The sequence below is a fragment of the Teleopsis dalmanni genome, chromosome X, assembly GCF_002237135.1.
Source record: "Teleopsis dalmanni isolate 2A chromosome X, ASM223713v2, whole genome shotgun sequence".
Taxonomy (NCBI): domain Eukaryota; kingdom Metazoa; phylum Arthropoda; class Insecta; order Diptera; family Diopsidae; genus Teleopsis; species Teleopsis dalmanni.
Window position 1 is genome coordinate 84,202,837 of NC_051848.1, and position 15,057 is coordinate 84,217,893.

At 31.6% G+C, this 15,057-nt stretch overlaps 2 protein-coding genes across 2 annotated transcripts; both read right to left on the reverse strand.

Annotated features, from left to right (window-relative positions):
- Nucleotides 1-5,399: 5,399 nt before the first annotated feature.
- Nucleotides 5,400-6,913, reverse strand: LOC119690128 (putative 1-acyl-sn-glycerol-3-phosphate acyltransferase acl-2). The gene is made up of 4 exons (XM_038105120.1): nt 6,725-6,913; nt 6,484-6,663; nt 5,915-6,048; nt 5,400-5,855 (listed from the first exon to the last, which is right to left on the reverse strand). The coding sequence occupies exons 2-4, from the start codon at nt 6,654-6,656 to the stop codon at nt 5,464-5,466; spliced, it is 699 nt and encodes a 232-aa protein (XP_037961048.1). The 5' UTR covers nt 6,657-6,663; nt 6,725-6,913; the 3' UTR covers nt 5,400-5,463.
- Nucleotides 6,914-12,126: 5,213 nt separating this feature from the next.
- On the reverse strand, nt 12,127-13,640 carry LOC119690105 (putative 1-acyl-sn-glycerol-3-phosphate acyltransferase acl-2). The gene is made up of 4 exons (XM_038105094.1): nt 13,452-13,640; nt 13,211-13,390; nt 12,642-12,775; nt 12,127-12,582 (listed from the first exon to the last, which is right to left on the reverse strand). The coding sequence occupies exons 2-4, from the start codon at nt 13,381-13,383 to the stop codon at nt 12,191-12,193; spliced, it is 699 nt and encodes a 232-aa protein (XP_037961022.1). The 5' UTR covers nt 13,384-13,390; nt 13,452-13,640; the 3' UTR covers nt 12,127-12,190.
- Nucleotides 13,641-15,057: the final 1,417 nt, after the last annotated feature.

Below are 15,057 nucleotides of genomic sequence, written 5' to 3' on the forward strand. Positions count from 1 at the left end.
ACACACGATTAATTATCAATTATTATTATTTGAAGCAACTAGAATTATCCACAAAGTAGTTGAAGAAATACTACTTCGTCGCACTGTTCACGATTAAGCAACAGTCAATGGCGATTATAGATTGTACTGCTTAACTTCAAAGAGATTCGCCAGCTATATTAGAGCAAGCAACTGTAACTTAATCGTTTTTTGAACATAGAGAACAAAGTTAAACTTTAATCTAAACATTTTATAACTATAGTTTTTGTTAATCACAAAATCCATGCTCATCGAAAATTTCATCAAAAATGGGTGCGTCGAAGGTTAGTCGAAGGTCAGGACAACTCTTCATTCAAAGTTATATAATTGAAAATGAGCATCACAAACACATCCTTGATAAAATATTTGGCCTACCGATAAGTATGTTCTCAGTTAGAAACTTCTTTCATGAATCGACACTTATAAGTCTTTGGATTCATTTTATTGAGCATAGTACGACCTTTAACTTTTTGAAAAATAAATAAAACGATGAATAAATGAATTTTGTGTATAAATCATTAAGCCTGAAAATCTTATTATCGTCTGACTATTGTTACAATTACTATTACATTATTATTATATATTATTATTGTAATAAGCACTATGCAAAAAAAATATTCCAATCAAAACAAATTAATGAATTCCAATTAGACGATTAATTCAATTAACTCAGTGGTGTTGACATACAAGTTTGCTTTGAAGTATCTGACAGTCGTCTCTGCTGCGTGCGTGCCTTCTCCAGTCTCATGCATCAAGTCCGGTTAGTGCTTCTTCAACTTGATCACGCCACCGGAGACAAGGTCTACATCTATGCCTTTTCCTACAACTACTGCTTCAAATATCTTTTTCGTTGGTTCATCTTTAGCCATTCTCACGATATGACCAAGCCAGCGAAACCTCTAGATGTCAATTTGCTGAATTATACTTGTGTTAATGTAGTCATAAACCTCATATAGCTCGTGGTTCATTTGTGTGTAGTAGTCGTCGCCAACTCATAGATGATCAAAGATCTTACAAAGAACTCTTCTCTAGAACACTCTCAGTGCTGCTTCATCTTTTTGCGATAACGTTAATGCTTTTGCGCCATACAAAAGCAAAGGAAGGAGAAACAACCTATAGAGCGTAAATTATGTTTATCAAAAAAGAGTTCCATATCCATTTTCTCCTAAGCCCACTATAACATATGTGTTAGCAGTGGTGATTCTTCATCTGATTTCCAGGCTAACATCATTGTTGTTTGTTACAACGGTGCAGTTTCGAAGGTATTGTTGCCAGTCACTAGCTTGGCGTCCGAGCGATATAAATTTCTGCCAGTGGGCGACACATACTACGTTTTGCACTAATTTACCGCTAAGCTCATTCTTTCAGATTCCTTTTCGATACCAGCAAAGGCAGCTGTAACATCGCCCTTGCTACGCACATTTGGCTTTATCACGATGAACACTTTTATCACGATGTGATATAAGAGATCACATAATAAAGGATGATCTTGTCTAAAACCTCATTCTGCAGAGTTTTATTATCTCTGCAGGGAAACCAAGCTCAGACATTGTAATTTAAACGCGATTAAGCGATCGAAAGCTGCTTTATAATCGACAAAAATATGGTAAGTGTTGATGTTATGTTAATGGGCCTTTTTCCAGGATTTGTTGCAATGTAAATATCTGGTCAATGGTGAAGCTACCAGGTCAAAAGCCGTACTAATAAGCCCCAGTCAGTGAGTTGACATGTGGCTTCAATTCTTCACAGTACAGTTGAAAGACCATTATCAGTATACGAGCGCCTGCCTCTTTACTGTTCTTTAGTCGCTGTATGGCAACACGCGCTTCGTTACGGTTAGGTGGTGGAATTTTGACACCATTATTTTCGATTGGGGTTTACGTGAGCATTTCTTTAATAGCGAAATTGATTTTATCATCGCCTGATAGTAGTTTGGAAAAACGTTCCTTGTATATTTTTAGTAAACTCTGTGTATCCGTAACCAGAGTATCATTTTCCTCGTTACAGGTTGATGCTCCACGATTATGATACTTGACCTATACTTGATAGAAAAAATCAAGAAAGAAATCCATTTCGTGAGAGGACATCTCTAAGGTTGTATCTTGTATAATCGGTTGCTGATTATTCCGCAGTCACATTATTATGCTAGGTACTTTCTTTTGTGAGTACTATAAACTGACTCATCTGGGTTCCTGGGCATTGGAACATCGTAGGGAGTGAGAAAACTGATAGTTTAGCCCGCTCTGGTGCCTCCCTAGATGCGTCACTGGCGGTATCAGTCTATATTACCCTGGAGACCATCAAAAGAAGTACCTTTCTTTACTTTCTGCAACTCGCCAATAACAGATGGAAAGCACTAAGGTCATGTGCAACTTCCAGGTTAACGTGGCCCACTTATAATAAAAATAAATCTCTGGAACTCATCAAAAAAGATCGCGTAAACACTGCAAGGCTTATTGCAGTTCTTACTGGTCATTGGTGTATAGGAACTCACGCAGAGAAACTGCGTATTCCCTATAACTCTCACTGCAGAAGTTGTAGAAACCCGCGGGAGAAAGAAACAATAATACATTTTCTTTGTGAATGCCCAGCTCTAGCATCCAAAAGATATAGGTTCTTAGGAAAATACTTTTGTGATAGTTTAACAGACTGCTCAATGGTGAAAATGAAAGACCTATTAAATTACCTAAATTCAGTGGGATGGATTTAGTCTCTACTCTTCTATACTAGGGTTCTTGCGAGAAATATGGTAACAAAACGGCGAAAAATCGCTAATTGAGGTACATTTGAAGTTATCTTATGACCTGCCACTGCAACCAACCAACCAACCAACTATAAACTGAAGGAGTAAAATACTTCTTCTGCATGTGCCAAGCTCTAACTAATATCACGACGAGCTTTTTAGCCAGGTATATCTTTAGCTTTCTAAAAGAGATATTCATCGGTAAGGTTAAAAATATTGACTTTTCATAATACCCTCGAAATGGTTCTTTAAGCAAAAATAGTAAAGTTTCGTGTTAAGCAGTAGTGTCACAATAGACCTGGGAAGTCTAACTCAATTGTCCAACTAAACCGATTACCAAATTTACTTTACCTAACCTTCTAATACCTGCAATACTATAATATTGCCTAAGTTTCTAATACTAAAACTAATTAATTATTTGGCTTGAGTTTTAAAAAATTGCACATCAGCATCGCCTTAGAAACCCTGATAAAGGATTCTACTAAAAAACAACCTAAAACCTGTTAATGATGTATGCAAAGTTTCTCTCTTTAAATAAATAAAAAAATTTATTTATCTCAAGTTCTTAGAACACCCTTTATATCTCAGTATTTTGCATGGAAAACTGTAGGCAGTGCAGAAGGTATTCATCCTTATAACAACTAAACACACCAACACACCGTGTTAGTTGCTTAAGCGAATCTTCTTATTTTAAAATTATTGCTTTGCACTTTTACACCAAGAGCGGTGTTTCGGTGACGATTGAAAAGAAATGTATTTATTCGCTTATCCTGCCGTTATCCTTTAGTTTATATTATTAGCTTATTTTCGAGGGTAATAGAGACTTCTGGCATTTTCTTCTTCGTCTGCGTCTTCTTATTTCTTCCAAACTTTTTTCGCTTTTACCTTATTAACACCACCAAAACCTTTTGTATGTTTTTTCTTAAGTGGCTGTCGTGTGTGCGTATTTATGGGAGTGACGGGGTGGTTTGGTGCGGAACGGCAGTGTTTGCGTATGGCAATATTAGGCCACTTAAGCCATTTTTGCCACCTTTTTGATTTGATATTGCCAATATTTGTAGAAAATTGACTTTGTTAAGCGTACATTTTGCGTTAAGCCCTATTGGATTATTTTTCTATTAAGACGGCTTATTGTGATGTCTTTTCCATTGACTCTATTGACTCTATTTTATAGTTCAATATCAACTATTTGCCAATGAACTCAATTGTTACTGTAATGTCTGTGATAAAATTCAATATATTCTTTTTTTTGTACAGCCTATTAAGCTTAGTCTAATAAATTTTTCGCAAAAAATTGATACTCAAGATATTTAGAATTTATTTTTATAAATGAATATAACTTTAACTAATTACTAATTTATTACCAGAAAATAACTTTTGATTCAAGTTAAAAATTGTACTAAATTTGTATTAAACTTCACAATTTTTATTTGCAAAATTTGCATTTTGCACTAAATTCGCATTAAATTTGTACTAAAGTAGCATTACAGTTACAATAAGTTTACTAGAGATTACTTCAAATATAATATTAATATAAAGTCTTTTCGGTTGCTCGCAAGTGCGGCAAAAAACATCAAGTTGTTGGCATATACTGGCCGAAATGTACGCAAAACAACAACACTATTTTCTCTATTTAGGCCAGTAGTTGTATACTGACCACACACTTCGGCCAGTAAAGAATAAAGTGTCACCAACGCAATAAGCAAACTATTGTGAACCTTTATTGGAAATTCCAACGAATATTGCAATCAGTTGTCAAAACTCATATTTAAACAAAATTCAAAAATTTCATACATTTGAAAATTGGGAAAAAAGAAAACATTTCAGTGTTTTATTTTAAAATTTACAACATTCTCACCATTCCTTTTAATTCCATATGCATTTTAATTTTTAATTATATAACTACAACTACTGACCTAGACAGAGAAAATAGTGTTGTTGTTTTGCATACAATTTAGCCAGTATAGGCCAGCAACTTGCTGTTTTTGCCATACTTGCCATCGAAAACGCCCTTTAATGAATTTTATTACCCATTAATATTAATTATTAATATTTTACTGTTAAGAATTCTATTTTACTGTAGAAGTTAGACTAAGTACGGCAATAATTTTTATGTATACACAAGCGAAAGAAATACCTAGGAGAGTATTTCATGGATCGTAATTGTTTAATACTAAGAAAGATAGGTTCTACAATGTCTTTCATTAAAGAAATCGGACTTGGAGAAACATAGTCCGATTAAGGAGCACCATCCCCTTTCACAATAATAATAGTATATAGCGTAGCACATACTAGTATTGCCTGTATTAGTGCATACCACTCTTCATATATATGAAGAGTTTTAAATTTATTGATATGATGTTTATTTAAATTATTAAAAAAGTCAGTATATTTCATATTCTTTTATATATGTTAACCATATCATAAGTTCATATCAAATTCAAGTACCTCAATTAGTTAATAACTAAGAGATATACAAAAGAAATACAAAAGTTGATTTTTTTAACAAAGCCAATTAATTATTAACTTACGATTAATATTGTTGATTAATAATTAATATTCTTTCATAATACGAATATAGGTATATATTATCGTTGGTTGTGGTTCTTAGTTTTTAATATTATAGAAATTATAATAGGTAGGCTAAGTTATACCCAATTTTTTATTTGTAATTTTTTGAATTAATTATTTTTCGGAATAAATTATTGTACTTCTTGGGTGAGTTTGGAAAACTCTTCCTTTGTAACATCTCTTAATTGCTTAATACGACTGTCGAGATCATCAGTATCGGAACCTTTTGTATGAATTCGAGGCATGATATGAATAATAACGTGTCCAGATTCAAATATTTTCATTTCGCTATTTAAAAACCAAAATTTCGATATGACTACCGGTTGAATGGGGCATTGACATTGTAGTCCTTTGACATTTGATGTGTTTGACTGAAGTATTATCATTGAACCAGATATTTGTGAAACATTTCTGAACATTGTGCCCCATAGCCAAGCACCAAAACCAAAGATAGGTATGTAAAATATTTTCTTATTTGTGACAACAGTAACTTGTCCAAGAACTGGCCATAAATAAGCTAGCACTGCAATACGATTAATATTAATCAGAGATATACACAAAGGACATTTCAAATAAACTTACCACACAGATCTAATACGCTTTGATGATTCATTATCAGAATGGTATCACTTTCTTTACGTACATTTTCCAGACCACGTACCTCCATTGTTACTCCTAACCCACGACAAAGAAGTCGGCAGCACCAAGCAGGGACCCTTCGTGTTTGAAAAAAGAAAATAGTTTCGTGAATATTTAAGAAAGAAGCAATAATAAAACCTATGTATTTATTATATATTTAATGAAATGTCACACATAGAAAGATCAGATCACCAAAGATTAAAGTGGTAAGATTTAGTTAAGGTATTTTATTCATTGGAGCCTATTGAAGCAAATCACTGTTAGTAGAATCTATGTTTTAACTAAATTCCTTTGATATATGTATTGCCAACTGGTAAGTTTTATTATATGGTGGTGCCATATATTTACTTTAATCATTTTATTTTACGATTGATTATGATGAAAAGTTCATTATCTTCATCAGATATGGTATGTAATATGTAAATATAAAGTAATAGTAGAAAGTAATATGTACGATAATACAACATATGAATGTTATCCATGTAAAGTAAAACAGATAATCTCTAACTTACAATGCATTTCGATAATTTCGCGGTCTCAAGAGCATAAAAGGTATGCAAATTAGTACTATTACGGCAGATCCAATAAGGAATGTTCCCATTTTCAGCGTATATGGTGCTCGATAAGAGGCTAGTATCAGCACTATAATACAGGTAATCCCAAAAGCTTCATACACGCATCCCATTTTAATGCTAAAAATACAAAGAACATGTATATTTAGATTTTTAATATGGATGTTTATTTTATAATTACTTATCAATTAATTTATTTTATTTTCAAACGAAACAATCACGAGAACCGGAACCGAGAACGTAAATTTTTCCGTCTACAAAATTTTATAAACTTTTGAGCAGAATAAATTTGCAGATTAATTTGACAGTTCGAAAAAACCAAACTACTGTTGTCATAAATAAAATCTTAGCTCTCTCGTTTACATGCATAGCTACGGGGAAAATAGATCAAATTTTCACCGACTACTTTTTTTAGTAATTTAAATTCTTTAAATTATAGAAATACATGAACGAGCTTCGAGTAATATTGATTTGCGCATTGAATAAATTGTTTTTTCTACAGAAAGTTTGCGAAACAAATAACTATTTATTTAAAATGAAGATAAAAACAATTATTATATGAAGACGAAATTATAGGAGTATTCAGACTGTCTGCGCACCGATAAATGTGCCCCATTGCAAACTCAAATAATCGTGAATACATTTTGTGTATATTAGTCCTGAAAATATTTAGAGCAGCTGATTTTTGTTTTCCTATTTTTTTATTATACCAAGAAAAAGTGAAAAGCAGAATATTTTGAAATTGTCCGATAGTGTTGGACGTAAAATAAATACAAAATCAAACAAGCAATTGCACAAAATCACGAAATTATAAAATCCAGCGAACAGTAAAAAAAGTAGTAACATTCACAATAGAGTCTTGAAAATCAAATATGCAAGAGGTAATTGATGTCTTCCAAATTGTCTTCCAAATGAAGTGCATAATAATAAGAAACAGGACGCAACGATGCACAGACATCCTGAATACCCCTTATATATTTTGTTTGTAAAAGTTTGTAAAAAATTGAACACTTATGGTACATAAAAAACATATGTTCTTTTTAAAATCTTGTATCCACTTTAATTAATACGTACTATATAGTATATAATGTAGATAATATATATAATATGAATGTTAATGGTTTTCTTGTTCTATACTTTTGTATACAGCCCATATTTCTTTTTCGTAATGGTTTTCAGCTCGTTAAGTTATTTATTATTCAATCTGTTCATCCTCAGAAATGACACTGGTATCAATAATATGTTAGCCTCAATTGATTTACTTTGATCGTGCTACAAGGGTGTGGATAAATATTGGGCGGTTAAGAGGCCGAGTGCTTGAAAATCCAAAAATCAGTTAAGCACCAAAATGAGCTAAATGAGCTAAATGAGCTACAAATGAATAGTTTTTTAGTTTATTATTAACAACGGTGTTGCGACAATCAGTTCGTTTCAACTCGTTTAGTGATAATGGATATAATGTGTTTAAGATATTAGAATCAACATGAAGAAGTTATAGGATTAATCCGATAATCAAAAACAGAAAATGTTGGAAGAATTTTAAAATCCGAATAGGGAACTCTGCAAGTTTGTGGAATTATTGTTTGATTATACACAGAAAAGTTAAAATATTGTCATAACGTCACATACATAATATATTTTATATTTATATTTTAAAAAGTTTTGTCATAAAACTATTGCATATCAATTTAAAATCTTTACCAACTTAATTTTGAATCATTATATAAAGAAGATGAATTAAAAATGAAAAAAATTTAAATGAAAGTTGAAAGTTGAAAGTTTCAATCAATCTTGCAATCATAAAATAATAACATATTCATTAAAATATTATATCAAAATTCTATATAGCAAATAGGAAATCCTATATTTCTACAACTCGAATTTTTTTGCTCAGTCGCAAACTAAAAATTGAATCCAATCAATTCCTGATGCTAAGCGACGTTGCTTAGCCGCTTAGCTGCTTAGTATTTCGCTCATTCGGTCAACGTGTCCATTGCTACGGCACATCAATGCATTGCTGTTAGCTTTATTTTTGCATCTTCCCGGCACACCGGTACTCATTTTTTGCTCAACGGATTAACCGCTTAACCACCTAACCGTTCAACGCTTGTACGTACCGTAAATCATGACAAATGTAAAAAAACCGATTTAGAATTGTGGACTCTGGTCTTACTGACATAAAAGTCCACATAAGAAACATTGAAATTGAAGACGTTTTTAGATATGAAGAAATTACTTTCTTCTAATATGAATACTATACTATACTATCTAATATGAATACTATGAAAAAGTTTTGGCATATGTAGTATAATAACACACAGATTTTTTGGAGACCAAAATTCAACTTTGTATCTATCTGTTATGTATATTTTAGGGTTTCAATAATGTTGTGTTATAAGAGTCCACCCAACAAATAAATACGCACTTTTAAACACAATGTCTTGTTGTTGCTGCTACTGCTGTTCGTTGAAGTATTGTAATAGACGTTACCACTTTCCATCTATGGTCTTTTTCTCATAGTTAAATAAAACTAAAGCTCAAGTTTTTTTTTTATTTATTTAATTTTTTCAGTTTAATTTAAATTTCATTAATACGTTTAATAATGATACCAGTTTGTCGGTTCTTCACTAGTCTTTAACTTAACTTAGGTTTGATCACAAATTATTTGTGTGGCAATAGTTTTACAATTCAATTTTTATTTAACTTCAATATGATTTTATATCATTTCTGAATTTTATCAATGATTACTTTTAATAGATACAAGTTTGTTTTAATTAGTTTTACTATTCTTTGAGTTTTAAACTCTTCCTTTTTATTTTTTCACTTTAACTCTTATTAACTAGCTTAACTGGCGATCCACCGGCTCTACAGAGCACAAGCTCACTCACCGAACACCACTGCCAAAACACAACTGACTGCTTTGGAAAATTCCACCCACGTTTTCTTCTTTTGGAAACAGTGAAAACATTGATCATAATGCATAATGCATGATCGGAAATTTCCATTATTTTCTGCGGTTCTGCAGAAAATTGAAGGTTAAATATTGACCCAGTTACCTTTCGGTAACTACCAATATTCGGCCCATGCAAATCTGCATAAAAAAAATATTTAGTTCAATAGCTAAACTCAATAATATTTTGCAACAATGCTTCCGCCTTGTTGGCAGAATTGACTTTTATTTTTAAATTCATTTTACATTACATTACACCCCACAAAAATGGTTTGTAAAGTAACATTATTTTATGTTAATATATCTAACAAGACTAGACACACAACATATCATTGTTTTTGAGGGAACTAGGGACACCACTAAATGCCCCATGTTTTACCCAAAATATCAGAGGGCTTTCGTGGGCCGATTGGGCTCCAAAAGACCATCTCAATAACTTTATTTTAGGAAAATTTTATTTTAATATCTTTACTAATTCCGAAAATACTGAATTTTGAACTGCTAATTTCTGTTTTATCACACTGTGCGTCTCTGATGCTCTTTGTAATTTTCTTGTCACACTTCGTATGGCAGCTTCGCCAGTTGTGGCAGAAATCCGTTCACTGCTGGAGGATTAGTTGGACAATTTTCATTTACCTTCCGTTTTTATCGCCTTTATATGTTCTGGACGCCGGGCACAGCCCGCAGAATGGTTACCTGCATATTGTACGCATTTCTTCATAATAATGCCGTTTGCAGCAATATGCCCCTCCTGTCCACATTTGTTCTTTGCAGTTCTTAGCTAAGTGGTTGTAGTCCCAGCACTTGAAACATCGTATTGGTAAAATGCAATGTCGAATTCTGCAAGACACTCATCCTCTTCTTAGCCTACTTGTGCTTATGATTCTGTTAACGTTCACCACTGGCAAGCTTACGTATATAGGTTGTGTGCATTGGTAAGTTTTAGTCATACTTACGGCTGTTTCTTCAGGACGTTGGGTGCCGCATTGTGCTCGTATGGCTTCGCAAACTTGTGCTGCGGGTGTGACCTCCTGAATGTGACTTTGTGATTATGATTTAGCTTTAACTCGACTGTCGTCGTCCTATACATTGAAAACGCTAAAAATCGATAAATCTTTAAAATATCTATGCTGAAGGATGTTTACTCATTACTATCTAAACTATTTTTTTCATAAATATTAAGCATGTTGTTTGAAGATAACTTCTTCTTCGTTACACCTCGATTATTCAATTGACGATTTTTGTAACAAAATAATTTGATATTAGCAAGTTTAAATTGTGTTTTACAATATATTCTTGGACTCGCAATTAAATTTAGTAGCGTACTTACATATATTAACAGGAAGTTTTTGTTGCTATTCAGAACTGTACTCAGCTTATGCTTTTAGATTTTTTTATAAAGTACAATAGATTATATAACTACATAAAAATCTATGTCACCATACAGACAGCTTTTTCCCTTCAGAACTTCAAGGTATAACAATTCATGTTTCCCAATTTTTTTAACAAGTATTCATATTATATTCATATCTGAAACGGGAATATATTCTCCACGATTATTGTCGTTAAAACAATCCAGAAGCAAGCTTTCTGTCATTTACAAATAGTGTGAGTGACGACAAAAACCTAAAGAGAATATAAAACCAAACACATGGACTTTTATAGATTTCTTGTAGTTCTAAATGAGTAAATGCAACTCCTTAACATGATAAACATTTATTTCCAATTCTGTTTTTTCAATGAAATTTATAAAACTTTAAGATATAGATACTTTCGTGTACAAAGTTTGGAAAGTTGTGAACGAGTCTGGAGAAGAATCGTATTGTGAAAGCCAACAATTCGTCATAGTAACTAGTATAGAAATCTATTGACAAAAGCTGCCAAGACTGTCACAATCTAAAATGCTTTTAGGGACTTATAACCTAAAACCATTCGAAGCTTGCATAGAACAATTAAAAAATAATGTAAAAATTTTTACGGAATTATTGACCGGTCACTGTAAATTAACTAATCACCTAACGAAGTCAGGAATTTAATCCAACCCAGACTGCATTTACTATAGAGTAGAAAGAAAAACTGCATACAATATGCCTGGAGAGTGCCTGGCACAGATACACAAGCGAAAGAAATACCTAGGAGGGTATTTCATGGATCGTAATTGTTTAATACTAAGAAAGATAGGTTCTACAATGTCTTTCATTAAAGAAATCGGACTTGGAGAAACATAGTCCGATTAAGGAGCACCATCCCCTTTCACAATAATAATAGTATATAGCGTAGCACATACTAGTATTGCCTGTATTAGTGCATACCACTCTTCATATATATGAAGAGTTTTAAATTTATTGATATAATGTTTATTTAAATTATTAAAAAAGTCAGTATATTTCATATTCTTTTATATATGTTAACCATATCATAAGTTCATATCAAATTCAAGTACCTCAATTAGTTAATAACTAAGAGATATACAAAAGAAATACAAAAGTTGATTTTTTTAACAAAGCCAATTAATTATTAACTTACGATTAATATTGTTGATTAATAATTAATATTCTTTCATAATACGAATATAGGTATATATTATCGTTGGTTGTGGTTCTTAGTTTTTAATATTATAGAAATTATAATAGGTAGGCTAAGTTATACCCAATTTTTTATTTGTAATTTTTTGAATTAATTATTTTTCGGAATAAATTATTGTACTTCTTGGGTGAGTTTGGAAAACTCTTCCTTTGTAACATCTCTTAATTGCTTAATACGACTGTCGAGATCATCAGTATCGGAACCTTTTGTATGAATTCGAGGCATGATATGAATAATAACGTGTCCAGATTCAAATATTTTCATTTCGCTATTTAAAAACCAAAATTTCGATATGACTACCGGTTGAATGGGGCATTGACATTGTAGTCCTTTGACATTTGATGTGTTTGACTGAAGTATTATCATTGAACCAGATATTTGTGAAACATTTCTGAACATTGTGCCCCATAGCCAAGCACCAAAACCAAAGATAGGTATGTAAAATATTTTCTTATTTGTGACAACAGTAACTTGTCCAAGAACTGGCCATAAATAAGCTAGCACTGCAATACGATTAATATTAATCAGAGATATACACAAAGGACATTTCAAATAAACTTACCACACAGATCTAATACGCTTTGATGATTCATTATCAGAATGGTATCACTTTCTTTACGTACATTTTCCAGACCACGTACCTCCATTGTTACTCCTAACCCACGACAAAGAAGTCGGCAGCACCAAGCAGGGACCCTTCGTGTTTGAAAAAAGAAAATAGTTTCGTGAATATTTAAGAAAGAAGCAATAATAAAACCTATGTATTTATTATATATTTAATGAAATGTCACACATAGAAAGATCAGATCACCAAAGATTAAAGTGGTAAGATTTAGTTAAGGTATTTTATTCATTGGAGCCTATTGAAGCAAATCACTGTTAGTAGAATCTATGTTTTAACTAAATTCCTTTGATATATGTATTGCCAACTGGTAAGTTTTATTATATGGTGGTGCCATATATTTACTTTAATCATTTTATTTTACGATTGATTATGATGAAAAGTTCATTATCTTCATCAGATATGGTATGTAATATGTAAATATAAAGTAATAGTAGAAAGTAATATGTACGATAATACAACATATGAATGTTATCCATGTAAAGTAAAACAGATAATCTCTAACTTACAATGCATTTCGATAATTTCGCGGTCTCAAGAGCATAAAAGGTATGCAAATTAGTACTATTACGGCAGATCCAATAAGGAATGTTCCCATTTTCAGCGTATATGGTGCTCGATAAGAGGCTAGTATCAGCACTATAATACAGGTAATCCCAAAAGCTTCATACACGCATCCCATTTTAATGCTAAAAATACAAAGAACATGTATATTTAGATTTTTAATATGGATGTTTATTTTATAATTACTTATCAATTAATTTATTTTATTTTCAAACGAAACAATCACGAGAACCGGAACCGAGAACGTAAATTTTTCCGTCTACAAAATTTTATAAACTTTTGAGCAGAATAAATTTGCAGATTAATTTGACAGTTCGAAAAAACCAAACTACTGTTGTCATAAATAAAATCTTAGCTCTCTCGTTTACATGCATAGCTACGGGGAAAATAGATCAAATTTTCACCGACTACTTTTTTTAGTAATTTAAATTCTTTAAATTATAGAAATACATGAACGAGCTTCGAGTAATATTGATTTGCGCATTGAATAAATTGTTTTTTCTACAGAAAGTTTGCGAAACAAATAACTATTTATTTAAAATGAAGATAAAAACAATTATTATATGAAGACGAAATTATAGGAGTATTCAGACTGTCTGCGCACCGATAAATGTGCCCCATTGCAAACTCAAATAATCGTGAATACATTTTGTGTATATTAGTCCTGAAAATATTTAGAGCAGCTGATTTTTGTTTTCCTATTTTTTTATTATACCAAGAAAAAGTGAAAAGCAGAATATTTTGAAATTGTCCGATAGTGTTGGACGTAAAATAAATACAAAATCAAACAAGCAATTGCACAAAATCACGAAATTATAAAATCCAGCGAACAGTAAAAAAAGTAGTAACATTCACAATAGAGTCTTGAAAATCAAATATGCAAGAGGTAATTGATGTCTTCCAAATTGTCTTCCAAATGAAGTGCATAATAATAAGAAACAGGACGCAACGATGCACAGACATCCTGAATACCCCTTATATATTTTGTTTGTAAAAGTTTGTAAAAAATTGAACACTTATGGTACATAAAAAACATATGTTCTTTTTAAAATCTTGTATCCACTTTAATTAATACGTACTATATAGTATATAATGTAGATAATATATATAATATGAATGTTAATGGTTTTCTTGTTCTATACTTTTGTATACAGCCCATATTTCTTTTTCGTAATGGTTTTCAGCTCGTTAAGTTATTTATTATTCAATCTGTTCATCCTCAGAAATGACACTGGTATCAATAATATGTTAGCCTCAATTGATTTACTTTGATCGTGCTACAAGGGTGTGGATAAATATTGGGCGGTTAAGAGGCCGAGTGCTTGAAAATCCAAAAATCAGTTAAGCACCAAAATGAGCTAAATGAGCTAAATGAGCTACAAATGAATAGTTTTTTAGTTTATTATTAACAACGGTGTTGCGACAATCAGTTCGTTTCAACTCGTTTAGTGATAATGGATATAATGTGTTTAAGATATTAGAATCAACATGAAGAAGTTATAGGATTAATCCGATAATCAAAAACAGAAAATGTTGGAAGAATTTTAAAATCCGAATAGGGAACTCTGCAAGTTTGTGGAATTATTGTTTGATTATACACAGAAAAGTTAAAATATTGTCATAACGTCACATACATAATATATTTTATATTTATATTTTAAAAAGTTTTATCATAAAACTATTGCATATCAATTTAAAATCTTTACCAACTTAATTTTGAATCATTATATAAAGAAGATGAATTAAAAATGAAAAAAATTTAAATGAAAGTTGAAAGTTGAAAGTTTCAATC